The 14,941-nt window shown below is 40.3% G+C and overlaps 1 protein-coding gene across 2 annotated transcripts; it reads left to right on the top strand.

Annotated features, from left to right (window-relative positions):
• Nucleotides 1-288: 288 nt before the first annotated feature.
• Nucleotides 289-13,678, top strand: CMAS (cytidine monophosphate N-acetylneuraminic acid synthetase). Of its 2 annotated transcripts, none has more exons than XM_083859202.1 (8): nt 289-496; nt 3,167-3,309; nt 3,532-3,687; nt 6,316-6,449; nt 7,309-7,403; nt 8,086-8,257; nt 9,759-9,909; nt 10,696-13,678. In XM_083859202.1, exons 1-8 carry the CDS (start codon nt 336-338, stop codon nt 10,968-10,970), a joined length of 1,287 nt encoding a protein of 428 aa, XP_083715328.1. In that variant the 5' UTR covers nt 289-335; the 3' UTR covers nt 10,971-13,678. The 2 variants fall into 2 exon arrangements, with proteins under 2 accessions (XP_083715328.1, XP_083715329.1); XM_083859203.1 differs by lacking the exon at nt 289-496 and adding an exon at nt 525-885.
• Nucleotides 13,679-14,941: the final 1,263 nt, after the last annotated feature.

Raw genomic sequence — 14,941 nt, 5'->3', positions numbered from 1 at the left:
TCTGTCCGTCCGTCCGTCCGTCCATCCATCCATCCATCCATCCATCCATCCATCCATCCATCCATCCACCCATACGCCGGACTTTGCCGGGCACCTCGTGCCAGAAGAGCACCCTCTCCTCCCTAAAGGGCCGATGATCACAGAACTGGCCCCGGGCCCCTCAAGCCCCTCAAAATGGCGCGTCCCTCGCTGTCCCCCCAGCGTCTCCCCGCCGTGCTCCTACACGCATGCGGGACAGCGCAGGACTACAATTCCCGGAACGCTCCGGGCCGGTCGGCGAGCTGGCAGGGCGCGGCGATACAGGAGCGGAGCGAGACAGGGGCAGAGATTCGGACATGGATGCGGGCGAGGGGCGGCCGCAGGCACACCTGGCCGCGCTGGTCCTGGCGCGGGGCGGCAGCAAGGGGATCCCGCTGAAGAACATCAAGCTGCTGGCGGGGGTGCCGCTCATCGGCTGGGTGCTGCGCGCCGCCATCGACGCCGGCGTCTTCCACAGGTGCGCATGCGCCGCCTCCCCCCCACCTCCCCTTCCCTTGGTGGGCTCTGATTCGGGGTGGACGTGCCGGGGGGTCCTGGCTGGGGATGGACGTGCCGAGAGACCCTAGGGAAGGCTTGGGGGAAGCCGCCGCTTCCTCAAGAGGGTCTTAGGGAGGACTGTCAGGGTCTGCAGGGAGGGCTGAGAGCAGGGACCGGGCTCTGCTCCGTGCGGCCCAGCAATGGGACAGGAGAAACATCAGGAGCTGGGCCGGAACTAATGCCCAGGAAGTGCCACCTGGACATGAGGAAGAACTTTACTGGAACAGGCTGCCCTGAGAGGGTGTGGAGTCTCCCTCGGTGGAGATACTCAAAAGCTGCCTAGATGGAATCCTGTGCAACCTGCTCCAGGTGACCCCGGTGGAGCAGGTAGGTGGGACCAGATGTCCCGCTGTGGTCCCTTCCAGCCTGACCATGCTATGACTCTGCCTGTGGGGTAGGATTGATCTTCGTTTCAGACACGCGGGTGCAGTTACTGTGGCACCAGGTCAAGGGTCAGGCAAGGCAAGCACCTGTCAAGAACTCGGCTGTCTCTTCCTGCTGAGGGTGAGCAGCCAAGGAATGAAGGACTTAAATTCTTACAACACAGTAATCTGAAATTAAAGTTGTTCTGATTTGTGGTTGGGTGGCCACTAGCTTGTGATTGCCAGTATGTATTGGTGGGTTTACTCTATTAAGAGATCTTCCTTAAATGGGACTGCCAGGCTGAAGAAGATCTCCTGTGAACTGCTGAAGCACAGGATGACTTTGGTTTGTGGTCATCTGGGTCCTCAGGACAGCATGCACTGATCTTAGGATCTCCAAGGATGGAGATCCCCACAGCCCGTCTGTTCCTTTCACTGCAGTCACCCAGAAAAAATCTTCCTTATTTTCTCTTTACCTGCCCAGCAGTGAAGACAGCAGTAAAACCACCTCCCTGCTGAGATGTCTCTTTCAGCATCTTTTGGCATATGTGTGGTCCCAGGCCCAGTCATTGTGCTGGCTCCCGCTGAGCTTGGTCCTGTTTTCCTTTGTGGTATCAGGGAGCCTACAGCTGGACACAGCACATCAGAAGCAGTCTCACTCAAAATGTCAAGTTGAAGGAAATAATCTCGTGTGCCCATTTGACACAGATGAGAAGCTCAGTTTGTGACCAAGTGCCTGAAACTCTGGTAGCAATAATTAGACCTCTATAGAAACACGTGTGTTGGTGGTGTGGAGAATAGAGGCATTACAGATTTTTCTGCAGGAGCAAGACCAAGGATTTTATACACATTTGCTGATAATTAAAGCCTCAGTTAGGATGTGCTTGATGTGTAGCACACTTAGGGTGCAAACCTGCTGCATAATGCACAGATCAAATCAAGTAGAAATGCAGCCCAGCCTAGATCCAGAGCACTCTGTATCTCATGGCTGCTCCATCATTATCTAGCCTGGAAAACCTTCCTTGCTGTATCTAAAAAGTAGAGGATGCAGTTCTCTGTTTTATTTTTAATAAAGAAACAAACAAGAACACTTCTGACTGAGGTTACTGATAAATTCTTAGTGATTGTGAATTTGTATTGATGAATGACCTACTGTGGCTTCTGTTTGGCATTTGAATTTTCCCAACAGGGAGCCAGTCAGGGTTTTGCAGCCTGACTTTGAGGCATGGCAGGTGCAGTAGGTGGACATGCATCACCTTTGGAACAGCTGTGCAGTGTGCCTGTTAGACAACAAAACTCTGGTAGCTGAATGAGGAGTGTGTATTTAAGTTCACCATCCCAAAGCAGTTTCTGGAAAACACCTCTTGTGTGTTTGTTCTCGTGGGTGTGACGACATTGCTGTCGCTGTCACACATATTTTTCTGATGATGAGCCCACAATGTCTTTGGGGCAAGAAAGGTAACTGCAGCACCTTTTGCTCTGGACAGTGCATTGAGAATGCCAGCATTGCTGAGGGAGGAGGGGTGACATTTCATAGCTTTTGTTTTTATACCTCTTGTGCTTTTTTGCCATAACGATGACAGCAGTGGCTTCACAGTCGCTCGGTGTTTGTCATCACATGATACTCAGAATTAGCCCTTCCTTTTGTAAATGTTTATTTTCCCTGAATGATTGCAATCTTGCTTTACCAGTACTGGAAGTTTTCTGTGCCAAAACATGGAACTTGAACAGCTCCTTCTCTGGGCTTGTATGTAGCCCAATTAACACCTTCCAACATACTTGCAGCATAGTTAATCTTTTAACTTTGTGGCAGTCTTACTTGTTATAAACTAAACTCATAAATGATTCTGAATGCCACATCCAACATAATCACAATTCATTGGTCTGTTAACATGCCTAACAAATTCTTTGTGCTGACACTGGATTTTTCGAGCAACACTTCTAAATTTTATGTTGCTTAGGCTTTCTGCATGGAATGCAACTCAGGATTCAGATTTTACATTCTGGTGAATGTGCATGTTGTATCCCCATTGTTAAAAGCTGCTTGTTGGACTGCAGGGATAGTTTTATTAACACAAATACAAGAACTAGTTCCATTCATTGCAAGGTGTAGTACAGACATAAACAAGCTGGGTTGTTTTTTTTTTTTTCAGGTTAAATTACAACAAGCAAGTCAGCAATGGTGGGGTTTATTCTTTATATTAATTTCTGTCACTATCTGCCAACAGCATATGGGTTTCCACAGACCACGATGAGATCGAGAAGGTTGCAAAGCAGTTTGGTGCTCAGGTCCATCGCAGGAGCCCTGAAGTCTCTCAAGACTCCTCAACTTCTCTAGAAGCCATCACAGAGTTTCTCAATCATCATCAGGGTAAATCAGGGATAAAATATGCTGAGCTTTTATATTGTAGCCCCACAGGGATGATGCACTTACTTTCTAGAAAAATAAGTAAAGGGTTGAGTAAATAAAAGCTAGAAAGATTCTGCTTTCTTGTTATTGCTGTTGTTGTGTGGTACCTACTCATACCACACTTTGCAGTTGTGTTACTAAAGATGTGATTTTTTTAATAAATGTCTCTTTGTTTTTCTTTAGAAGTTGATATTGTAGGAAATATTCAAGCAACATCTCCCTGTTTACATCCCAGTGATCTTATAAAAGTGGCAGATCTGATCCAGAAGGAGGGGTTTGATTCTGTCTTCTCTGTTGTGAGGCGCCATCAGTTCAGATGGAGTGAGGTAAAGAAAGGAGGTAATTTTTAGATGTTTCTAGTTACAGTTAACTTTTTTTTCCCCTCAAATTCTTGCTTTTCATACCTATGCTATTTTAGGAAGTGATGTCAGAGGCATGGCCTGAGTTCTCTCTGAGAGATTTGAGATGGTTTAGAAATTCCTTCCAAGCACTGGTGCCTTGATATTACTAAGCATTGCTCAGCCTTTCTGTAACTGTTTTGTGGAAATTAAAATTATATTAGCTTGTCTAGGCTGAAGATATAGTTCCAAAAAACCCTTATATGTTAACTTCTTCCTAGTGGGCAATTCATGTGTATTCAGACATGACACTGAGATCCTAACTAGAAAACTGTTTGTTCTTGCTATGCAGTAGCTAGCAAATGACCAATAATGTGAGATAAAATCTTGGTGAGGATTAGATGACAATCTCTTGGCCTGGAGACTTATGCTTTGTTTCATCCTGATAATTTGGCTGCTGACTTATGTCACGTTGCAAAATACCTTTGAACTCATGTTGGTTAGCTGATCCAGAAAAATGTGACTGGTTTTTCTGGAGAAAATATGCCTCTCAGCTACAGTGGCCAAGATAACCAAAGACTAAAATCTTACAAATAAAAATTGTGCCTTGGTTTAGCTATAAGGCACCTTTTGTATTGGTACAAAGAGCTATTCCATACAGTATGTATGTTGGCTTTGTTTCTGTGATTAAAGCAGAATTTTTTCTTTTTTTTTTTTTTTTTTTTAATGGTTATTTCAGGTATTCTCACACTGGAGTTTTGAGTTGTGGTTTGTGGTTTTTTTTGGGTTTTTTTGAATGAAAGTTATTCAGGCATTACAGTTATTCTGTTGAGATGTAAACTGCTTCAGATTATTTTTTTTTTGGTGAGTTTAGAAAGCATCATGCTTTAAAAGAACATGTGTAATAAATGAGGCTTGATCTAAAAGATAAGTTGGAATAAGAGTTAAGCCTCTGTTCAGAATAAACATTTGAACATTGTCATTGTTCCTCATAAGAAGAGAAATAAGTGACACTGCTTGTTTGTGCAGTTTAAGAGGAGTATCAAAAGCATGGGTGGCAATTTCAGGATTCTGTGGATTGCAGTTTAGGAAGCCACGTGCACATCTTGAGATGCTGGAAGGGACAAATGTGAAATAATAAATCTCATGTGAATGTGTCTTGTGGCTTCCTGCAGCGTTGTGTGCCGTAGGCAAATTGTTAAATAAAGCCTTGAAGCCTACCTAAAAATCAAGTAATTCTTTAGCATAAAATGACATCCAAACCTCTTTAATGTAGTGAGAGATAAGGAATCATTCGGCTGCAAGGACTAAGGAGAACAGGAAACACATTGTGCCAACATGAGCAGCTTAAGGATAGATGCAAATGGCCTTTCAGGTGTGGTGTTTCAGGTGACAGTGATTCACAGCAGCATTATGCAATGGTTTTTCCTCCTTTTATTTTTCCACACAGCTTTAGAGTACTGATTGTGCTAAAAGAATTTCATGATGATTTTTTATTGTGTAGTTCTGTTGCTCCTTCTGCATTAAGGTTTAATATTGATAGACTTTGAAAGAGAAAGGTGTCTCTCTCTGACTGGAAATGTTTACTTCAGTGAGCACAAAGCTTTAGTTAGTTATGAAACACAAGGTATGTGTGTATATCTACTAAAGCCTCAGAATGTTTGGGTGTTTGAGAATGCCTCTGACTTTCTCATGATTACTGGATGATGAGATCTGGTGAATTTTAGCTGCTTTGTGCATCTGGATTGAAGGGACTTAAGGACAAAAGTCTCTGGTCTCTGATTTGGTTTCTGCTGCATTTGTAAAAATACATTCAGACTGTCATTGGTAATAATATGGGATCGTTTGGGATGGTGTTTGTGCAGACAGCTCTTTGTTTATTTGTGGATGCTGATTAAGTTGCTTATGAAGAGTTAATGCATAGCCTTAAATAGGATGTGTCTTGGGGAAGTGCCAAGATGTTTTCACAAGCAAAAATTATTCACATATGCTCTTTTTTAACCTTCCAAATTTCAGGCTGGTCCTTTCAGGTATCAAAGTGCATTCAGGCATTCCCATGTGCACTAGGAGTTGAAGTACAGGAATAGTATTTCTTTCACATTGGCAAGGACAGTCTGGAAGAATGTCTTTCCTACTCCTTGTAGGAACCAGTTTTGAAGCAAATAAACTCCTGTGTTTTTGTTGTTTTTGCTATTTGGTTTGGGTTTTTTTTCCTAAAGAGGTAATGAAAAAGTTTCCTTTTCCACTGCTAGGCATACAGAGTAGTCCTCCAGTTTATCCATAGTTCCAAGAAAGGGAAGCAATTCAGTGATTCCCCAGAGAATTTGTGGATTATGCATCCCTGGAAGTGTTCCAGACCAGTTTGGATGGGGCTCTGAGCAACCTGGTATAATGAAAGGTGTCCCTGCCCATGTCAAGGAGTTGGAACTGGATCATTTTTAAGGTCCCTCCTAACCCAAACCAGGGTGTAATTCTTCATAAATTTAAGCAACAAGAGCTAATAATGAGAGAAGTTGGTGACTGAATAATACCCTTAATTTTTCAACAGCAAGTTAATTAGAAAGTTAGGTGACTCTGAACAGGAATTCTGTAAAGCTTTTTTTTTTTTTTTTTTTTTCTCTGTTAACAGAAAACAAGATGACAGAACCCCAAAACCTGAATCCAGCAAAGCGGTACCGGAGGCAAGACTGGCCTGGGGAGCTTTATGAAAATGGCTCATTTTATTTTGCCAAGAGACATCTGATTGAGAAAGGCTACCTGCAAGTTAGTGCTTCCGGGTTTTCATGTTCTTCAGAATAATGCATCTACTCTTGCTTAGAGGGTTTTGAATTCAATACTCTGTTTTGATTTCTGATGCAGTCAGTGTGAAATAACAGCACTCTGGCCTCAGAACAGTTTTTTAATTATTTGTAATGTAGCAGGGCTAGTTATAGCTAAAGCAGTTCCAGTAACAGCATCCTCCATAGTAAAGAAATTTATGCAAATAAATGTATTATATAGCTATAAACCCTAAACCAATACAGTACTGAGTTGAGTTTTGCATGAGGTCACCAGTGTGTCTTAGAATTCATTTTAATGCCACTAAGGGTGTGAAACTGAGCTTCATGCAGTGTCAGAGCCTTGCCATAATCTGTAAATCTGTCTTTTCAGCCAGTTTAATCTTATGCCAATTTTGTACTGTAACTTTAACAGTCTTTTTCCCTGTCCTGATGTTTACATCCCAGTGAGTGATGCAGAACAACACTGGGGTGTGGTGGATATTTTTCCATTGGAAATTAAGTAACAGTAAGCGAACAATAATCATAGTCTTCCTAAGCAAATGCTGAAGGTATTACTATTTTGCTGATAAAAAGATCTATTGAAATTAGTGTGATGTAATTGCTATAATGGATAACATCTTGCACACTTTCTCTAGTTGTAAAATGGAAATAGCTATTAACCCCACAGAGCGTTCTTCAAATGGTTCTGTGTCACTGGCAAAAATATAATTGATGGTTCACTTTTATATAAGCCATGGTGGCCACTGTGTGGCACTTGGCTTTCATTGCATGGTGCTAAATTGTAGAGTTTTGTGTTTGTGTTGACCCAAGCAGAAAATTTGAGTGGGTTTCATTTCCTTCAGGGTGGTAAAATGGCCTACTATGAAATGCGTGCAGAGCACAGTGTGGATATTGACATAGACATTGACTGGCCTATTGCAGAGCAGAGAGTGTTGAGGTAAAAGCCTTTTTATTCCCTTATTTCTTGGATGCTGCTTGTTTCAAAGTGTGGTTGTGTGAATTCCTAATGTATGCCATGTAAGCAATGGAGGTCAAAGATAATTGGGCAGCTTTATTTCTGCCCAGTATTTTTTCCTATCCCTGTTGAAATCAACTGAATTACCTTTGTTACATGTTGGGGTTTTGGTAGTTTTTTTTCCTAAAGTTCAGCTTGGTGAAGAGTGTAAGCCCCACTATACCTCAGCAATGGGTTAACATCATCTCTGGCTTTCCCAGCTGAGGTGCCTCAGACTTCCATGCTCCAAACCACTGTAACTGATGCCCAGGAATAGGAGTGTTTGTGCAGAGGGCATGAGCTGATTCCACCTCACCAGCTCTTTGTCTCTTCTTTGCAGCTGCTCTAAGGAATAATGGGTGGGAATGGAGTATATTTTCTTATATACTTTTTCATCCTAATTTTTAAATGGATGCCATAAATGAGCTGTCTTTTGGATGGTTCTGTTTGCCTCTTTGAAGAAGGACAATATAACTGGAGAGTGATGAGATGAGAATAAACGTTAGGAAAAAAAGGAATTTCAAAGCTGATTCTTCTTTCTGAAGGTTACAGTTGTATGGGAAATATTTGGGGGTTTTGGCATGTGCAAAAACTTCCATCCTAAAAAGATAATTTCTTTTTCTAGCTTTGGATATTTTGGCAAAGAGCCACTAAAAGAGGTGAAGCTCTTGGTTTGCAGTATTGATGGATGCCTGACCAATGGCCGCATTTATGTGACAGAAGATCACAAGGAAATGGTCTCCTATGATTACAGAGATATTGTTGGCATTGATCTGTTAAAGAAAAGAGGAATCCAGGTAAGTGCTGTTCTGAAGAGTGAGCCTTCATGTCTCATGTAACCTGCACATTAAAGACTCTAAAAAATTATATTCTTGCAGCATAGAAGTTGAAGTTTTTTAACAGTACTTGTGATCAAGCAGCATAATATATTGGTTGGGACAAATGTTATCCTCAGAACCCTCAGAGGAAAATAAGTGTTTTGAAAAGGTTCTCAATCACGGTAATTACATCATCTTTCTCCATTTCACAGAATCATAGAATGGCCTGGACCTTAAAAATCATCTTGTTCCAATCCCCCTTCCAGAGCAGGGACATCTTCCACTATCCCAGGCTGCTCAGAGCCCCATCCAGCCTGGCCTTGGACACTGCCAGGGATGAGACAGCCACAGTTTCTCTGGGCAACCTGTGTCAGGGCCTCCCCACCCTCACAGGGAACAATTTCTTCCTCATATCCAATCTAACCCTGCTCTCTGTCAGTGTGAAGCCATTGTCCTGTCATTCCAGGCCCTTGTCAAGAGTCTCTCTCCATCTTTCCTGTGGGCTCCCTTCAGGTACTGGAAGGCTGCACTTAGGTCACCCCAGAGCCCTCTCCTGTGAAATGGAGTAGGTGTTTTTTCAGCAGCTCCTCAGCTTCATTTTCTGGGAAGATAGAGGGGTAGGAAGCTTGTAATTACTGTTTTGTTGCCTGTGGAAGCCCGTTTCCGTACCTTGACTTGGAATGTTTCGTTAAAAACCTGTAGGTCTGTGCTGCACTTCATTTATTCCTAGTATATGTTGCTGATACAATCCTGCCTTGTGCTTCACTTCTCTTCATCCTGTACTTAAAATCAGTGCCAAGCATTTGTTTGTATTTAAAAGCAGTTAGGGATGATAAGCTTGTCCTTTGACAGAACACCTGAAGGATTTGCATCTGATATTTCTAAAAACCTTGCTGCAATTATCTTCTGGATTTAGCTTACCTTTTGCATCATTCCTGAAACTTTGAATTTGAAATGAACTTCCAGAGATAAATGTGCTGTGCTGCCTCAGTCTTTGTAATATTGGCTTGATGCTCTGAAATGCTGCTATAAATAAATTTATGTTATTAAGTAGAGGGGCCAAGGAAAAAACTCCATGTTCTACTTTGGCAAATATTTCAGAAATCTTTCTTAGGAATTCTCTCATTCCACACTGTGATTTAATTAGATCATGCTGCACTAAATAGTCACTGTGCCACCATACTGTGGTATTTAGTATTTTATTTAGTACACATTGCATTTAAAAAGACAAATGTAAGTTATTTTTGAACATCAGGGAGGGCTGCAGAAAGGTATTTCAGTTTCCTAAAGGAACCTCAAGACTCTGTGTGGTTTTGGATGCTAATAACTTCTGCTCCGAGTTTTGAAAATCAATAATTCAATGCTTTTCTGGTACCTGAGAAAGCTTCTATAAGCAAAACTGCTCTTTTTTTGCAATAGTAAATTAACTTATATGTCGTATTTCTTTGGATGTAGAACTTACTCTATTTTATTTCAATAGGTTCGACTCATCTCTGACAGAGATTGTTCAAAAACACTGTCAGCCATGCAGCTGGGATGTGTAGCAAAAGTCAATGTAACAAATAAACTACAGGTTCTGAAGGATTGGCAGGAAGACATGGGTTTGAGCTGGAAAGAGGTGGCTTACTTAGGTCAGTTCCTTTTTTTTTGGTTTATTTAATTTAAATAGTATAGGCAAATAGAATCTTTGTACTACTGCTGAGCTTCAAACCACTTTTCTCTTTGTAAATACACTGAATTTAATAGGATTGCTGCACACATTGCAGCACACAATCTCCAAAAGCAGGTATCTTAAGGCCTGTACAAATTTAACAGAAAAACTAAATGTTACAAACAAACAAAATGTTACAGACATTGATTAATCTGTGTATTTTGGTAAGGGAAGTCTTCATTGTTTTTCCAGTGGGATATAGGAACACTGTTTTTAGGAAAAATTTTGATATCAAAATGTTGATAAGCGTACACTTAGAGCTGACAATTTTGAACTGATTCTAGTTCATTTCAGAGGGATCTTGTATAGGTTATGTTCTGAAATGGTAATCAGAAATGGACAGAATTAGAACTGAAAGCCATGTGGTTCTGTGCTAAAAGGTATTTCAGTGACAGGTTAAGTGTGGAGTCCTGCAAATGCTTATTTAGCTCCTCACACAATTTTACTGCTCTTAAAAGTACCATTCTCTTGATTGTGAAGTGTGATCAGCAGTTACATGGATCACCAAGATTTTCCAACAACTGACTTGCATGTGTAAAAGTGCTGTTGAGCTGCTGAGATGAACATTGTGACAAAAAAAAAAGGAAAAAAAAAAAAGAAACAAATTTCAAAAATCAGATCAATCTGTACACAGAAAAACACTGAGAAAAATACTGATTGTTTCCCTTCTGTGATATTTGGCCTTGCCTGTCGTCTTCCTCCCTAGGGAATGAGGAGACTGATGTGGAGTGCCTGAAGCAGGCAGGCATGAGTGGTGTGCCTGCTGACGCCTGTGCTGCTGCTCAGAAGGCTGCTGGTTACATCTGTAAGAGCAGAGGGGGCTGTGGAGCTGTGCGGGAGTTTGCAGAACACATCTTCCTGCTCTTAGAGAAAGTGAATTCTGCAAGGAAGCAACTGGAAGAAATCAGCGCAGCAGGGAAGGAAATGGGGAGAAATGAGAACAGCATGAAAGGAAATAAGGAACTGATGGAAAAAGAGTAATGCCATTGGTCAATCCTGCTTTTCTTCCTCAGTACATCCATATCCCAAAGGAATGCTTACCTTTCAAATTTTACAGCACAGTAGAGTGTCTCCCTCTAATTCCAGGTCCCACATTCTTGATTATATGCTGAAAATATGATCATATCCACGATGATTTTAAAAGCCATTTAAGTTCAATGGGAGGAATGCTACAAAAGACAGTTCCCTCTAAATCTACTCATAATCATCACACCTGTCCTACAATGAATGATGCATCTTTATTTCATAATCTGAATGTTTTCAGGGATCAATGATTTTGCATGACTTTAAGATTTGTAATTCAGGTTTAAAAAACCCAAAACTTCTATCAATTTTGCTCATGTGGTTTGCATTTCTTTTATCAAATGCATGGTGGTGTGGTGGTGTGGTTGTGTGGTTGCATTTTACAGGCTTTGTCCTTAGCAAGGAAGAGTTTTAACATATGCTGCAGAGGTCAGGTGTAAAATACTATCAATAAAACTTCCTCTTCTGTTTTTTAAAAAAACACTTACTATAAAACAAGTTAATATTAGTTTAAAAAAGCACTTTAGCACGTGTTCAGTTTTAAACTCATAAATAATTAAATCACATTTGGAATTGTGCCTCTTGGAATGTGTTTATTTTGGGTTTTATTGAAGGGCTTAAATTAATATTTTGCCAATTTTGGAGTTAAATTTCCCATTGTCTTTGAGATCTTTGCAGAAACTCAGTTTCTTTCTATGAAGACTTTATTGCAACCTCAATGAGTTAAAGCCAAAAAAAGTCTTTAAGTTTATTGTATGGAAAAGTAGCTGCTGCTTAAAAAAAAGAAACACCAAAGTGTAGTTGCTGTGGGTTTATATAAAATACATATACAGACTACTTTTAGCATGTTAAAGCTGGTTTGTATGCTTGTATTTATTGAAAATAGGATTTATATTGTACATTACAAATACAATAGTGTATATCAGAGTCAAGTTCTGTTTTGGGTTATGCTGAAAAATAAAAATACTCATGGTACACAGGCAATTACAAATGAGGTGGATCATAATGGCTTGTTATTTTATTTTGTTTCTCTGCTAAATATTGTATAAATAGTTATACTCCCAGTATATCACCTGATATATTGGCCTCTGATAAATTTTGTGTTTACTTCCTTTCACAAAGCAAAATGTTGAACTGAAATTATTTACTGCCTATCTACTGTTACCAGAGAAATTGTTTACTGTACTAATGAGCTCTAAGTCACCTAAGTTAAGTGACTCCTCTCTTGGGTTGCAATGCAAGATGTATTCTATTCCCATCTGTTGAAACTGGTTGAAGAGGTTTTTTTTTTATCTCATGACTCTGGGGAGGGGTCCATCTTTCAGTGGGGCAGTGTTGTTTTTCTCTTCCACAACCCGTCCTCCCTCCAGGGGATATCTGCTGGTAATGGGCCATTGAGTCTCACTGCATGACTGATAAAATTTCATCATCTCATTGAGAGATGCTCCACCCTGGGGGAGGAGCCTACCTGGACAAAACCTGGATAAGCATTCCTACCTCGATAAAAGCTGAGATTCAGAACACCAGGACAGCCTGTTTGCCCTGGATTCCCAGAGGAAGACTGGACCCATCTCGCACCACTGGATCCTTCTACAGGATCATCTCTACTCCAACAGAACCACATCTGACACTCCAGGATTTAACTGCACTGCTACCCTGACTAACAGGGTGTCAAGTTGTGTTCTGACTCTTGTCAGTGGGTTTTTTTGTTTGTTTGTTTGTTTTTTTCATTTGCTTTTTTGTACTACTACATTTTCAATATTCCTAGTAAAGAACTGTTACTCCTATTCCCATATCATTGCCTGAAAGCCCCTTAATTTCAAAATTACAATAATTCAGAGGGAGGGGGTTTACATTCTCTATTCCAAGGGAAGCTCCGGCTTTTCCCTGGCAGACACCTGTCTTTCCAAACTAAGACACTCCTTTCAGTCACACTTTAGGGTTCTGTGCTGGATAAATCCTATGGACTTTGACAAGAGGAGAGCTGCATTTTGGACATCAGTGTTTTCACTTTGATGAATTCTTGTTTAGAAGAACGTGGCATAATCTTACATTGGGAAGAATATGAAGGATAAAAAAGCTTTAGAGACTGATTACCAAAAAATTATATGGGATATTATATGGGATTACCAAAATATATATATGGGATATGCAGGATCTGCTGCCTGGAAGGTTCAGATTTGTATTGCCCACTCTGTAGTGGAAAGCCTAATTACAGAGTAGGAAGAGGGATGCCTTAATTACTCCTCTTGATTTTATAGAAGAGTCTCAATCATGAAGGATTTAGGGGTCATAGAGGCAGAGACACTGAGGATAACTGTCATCTTAGAGATGAAATCCCAAGTCCCAGGAAAGGTACAAATGTGTAGAGTATTTTTCTAAGCCCTGTTCCAATACATGTGAACCACAACTGTCTTTGATTAGAGGGATCTTAACTCATTCAGAGTAGTTTTCAATGGTCAGTTTTGTTATTCTGGGCTAATTTTGAGATCATCTTTTGGCCATGTTGAGCACTTGTTTCTTTCTTTTAATTAACCTGGGATATTCCATAGAAAATCTTAGGTAATGTGGGCTGTTCTGTCATGATTATGTAAGATGGAAAAAAAATTATGTAAATATTTGTAATAAGCTATTATGAAAAAATAGCTGATTACCTCAAATTTTAAATAAACAGCTTTCTCTAGTCTTTTAAGTAGAGAATGGTTATGGGCTGGCTTGTGGTGAGTTTCTGTACAGCGAATCATACACTCCCAAGTTCACGTGGCACACAAATGATTTATGATGACGAAGGTGGACAGATTTAATGCCCAGATTAATCACATCACACCTTCACCTACTTCTCACTCTATTCATTTGTTTTTATCTGCTCTTTCGTCTATTCAGTTTATCTTTCTCTCCAGTTCGTGTTGGGTTATGCAACAAGCTCTGACCTTAAGTCATTTTAAATCAATATGAATCAAATATATCTCAGCCTTTTGAAGTCAGAGATAAGTTTTAATACTGTCTGATGTCAAGTTTTTAAGACTTTTAAACCTTGAGCACACATTTTAGATAACTAGTTTTTCCAGAGCCTGTGTGGGGGAAGGTTTTTTTTTGTTTTTTTTTGGTTTTTTTTTTTTTTTTTTTTTTTTTTTTTTTTTTTTTTGTTTTGTTTTTGCTGTTACTGTGGTCTTAAAACACTCTTTTTCCAGAAATAAATCTAAATGAGTCTAGTTCCACCCAGCAGGACCAGTCATCCTAATTGTTACCATTACAAGAGCAGTAATGCCGTACAGAAGAAAAACAGCGTTATGTGTGACCCTGATGCATAAATGGGTTAGAAAAATTTATCAGTAATACACTTGTCTGAAAAATTTTTGGATGGTGAGTTTGTTTCTCTCTCTTGTTCTGGGACAGGTTGGTCTATCCTCATTTCTGATTCTAGATATGTTTTTGGATGTGGCTCTGGTTTAATAGAGCATTCCCCCTGCTCTGAGGGAGGCATGAAAGAGGATGAGCAGTGAGCAATGTGAAGGAAATTATACCAAATTATTCAGGTTAGTAGAGAGAGGGGCTGGAGGAGAAATGTATAAAATAAGCTGAGCTTAACTGAAAAACAGTTCTAATGTATGTATTAAAATACCTATTTTCACAGAGCAGTTATAATTCAGGAAAGTATTTGAAGTGTGTGGTGGCAGTTGAAAAAGCAGGAATTATTAGAAAGAATATATAGCAGAAAGGATAAAAATAATTAATCCACTATATAATTCAGTGGTTTGTGTGTATCTTGAATACTGCATGTTTTGTTTATTTTGTGTTGAAAAGGCTGTAGCATTCCAAAGGTTAGTGAGAGGATAAAATGGATGATGGAAGAAAGGAATCAGGTTCAGTGGCAGCGGTAGCCAAATCAGAATTCTTCACTTTGGAAGAAGGATTCTTCACTTTGGACT

The sequence above is a fragment of the Zosterops lateralis genome (genome assembly GCF_965231275.1).
Source record: "Zosterops lateralis genome assembly, chromosome: 4".
NCBI lineage: Eukaryota > Metazoa > Chordata > Aves > Passeriformes > Zosteropidae > Zosterops > Zosterops lateralis.
The sequence above is the reverse complement of the archived record's forward strand: the minus strand, read 5'-3'. Positions and strand labels throughout refer to the sequence as shown.

What these genes read in the sequence shown, in the direction of transcription:
- CMAS (XM_083859202.1), top strand. Translation starts at nt 336, where the DNA reads ATGGATGCGGGCGAGGGGCGGCCGCAGGCACACCTGGCCGCGCTGGTC. An exon ending in GTTTCTCAATCATCATCAGG is followed by an intron (nt 3,310 to 3,531) that starts GTAAATCAGGGA and finishes GTTTTTCTTTAG; the next exon opens with AAGTTGATATTGTAGGAAAT. An exon ending in GAAAGAGGTGGCTTACTTAG is followed by an intron (nt 9,910 to 10,695) that starts GTCAGTTCCTTT and finishes CTTCCTCCCTAG; the next exon opens with GGAATGAGGAGACTGATGTG.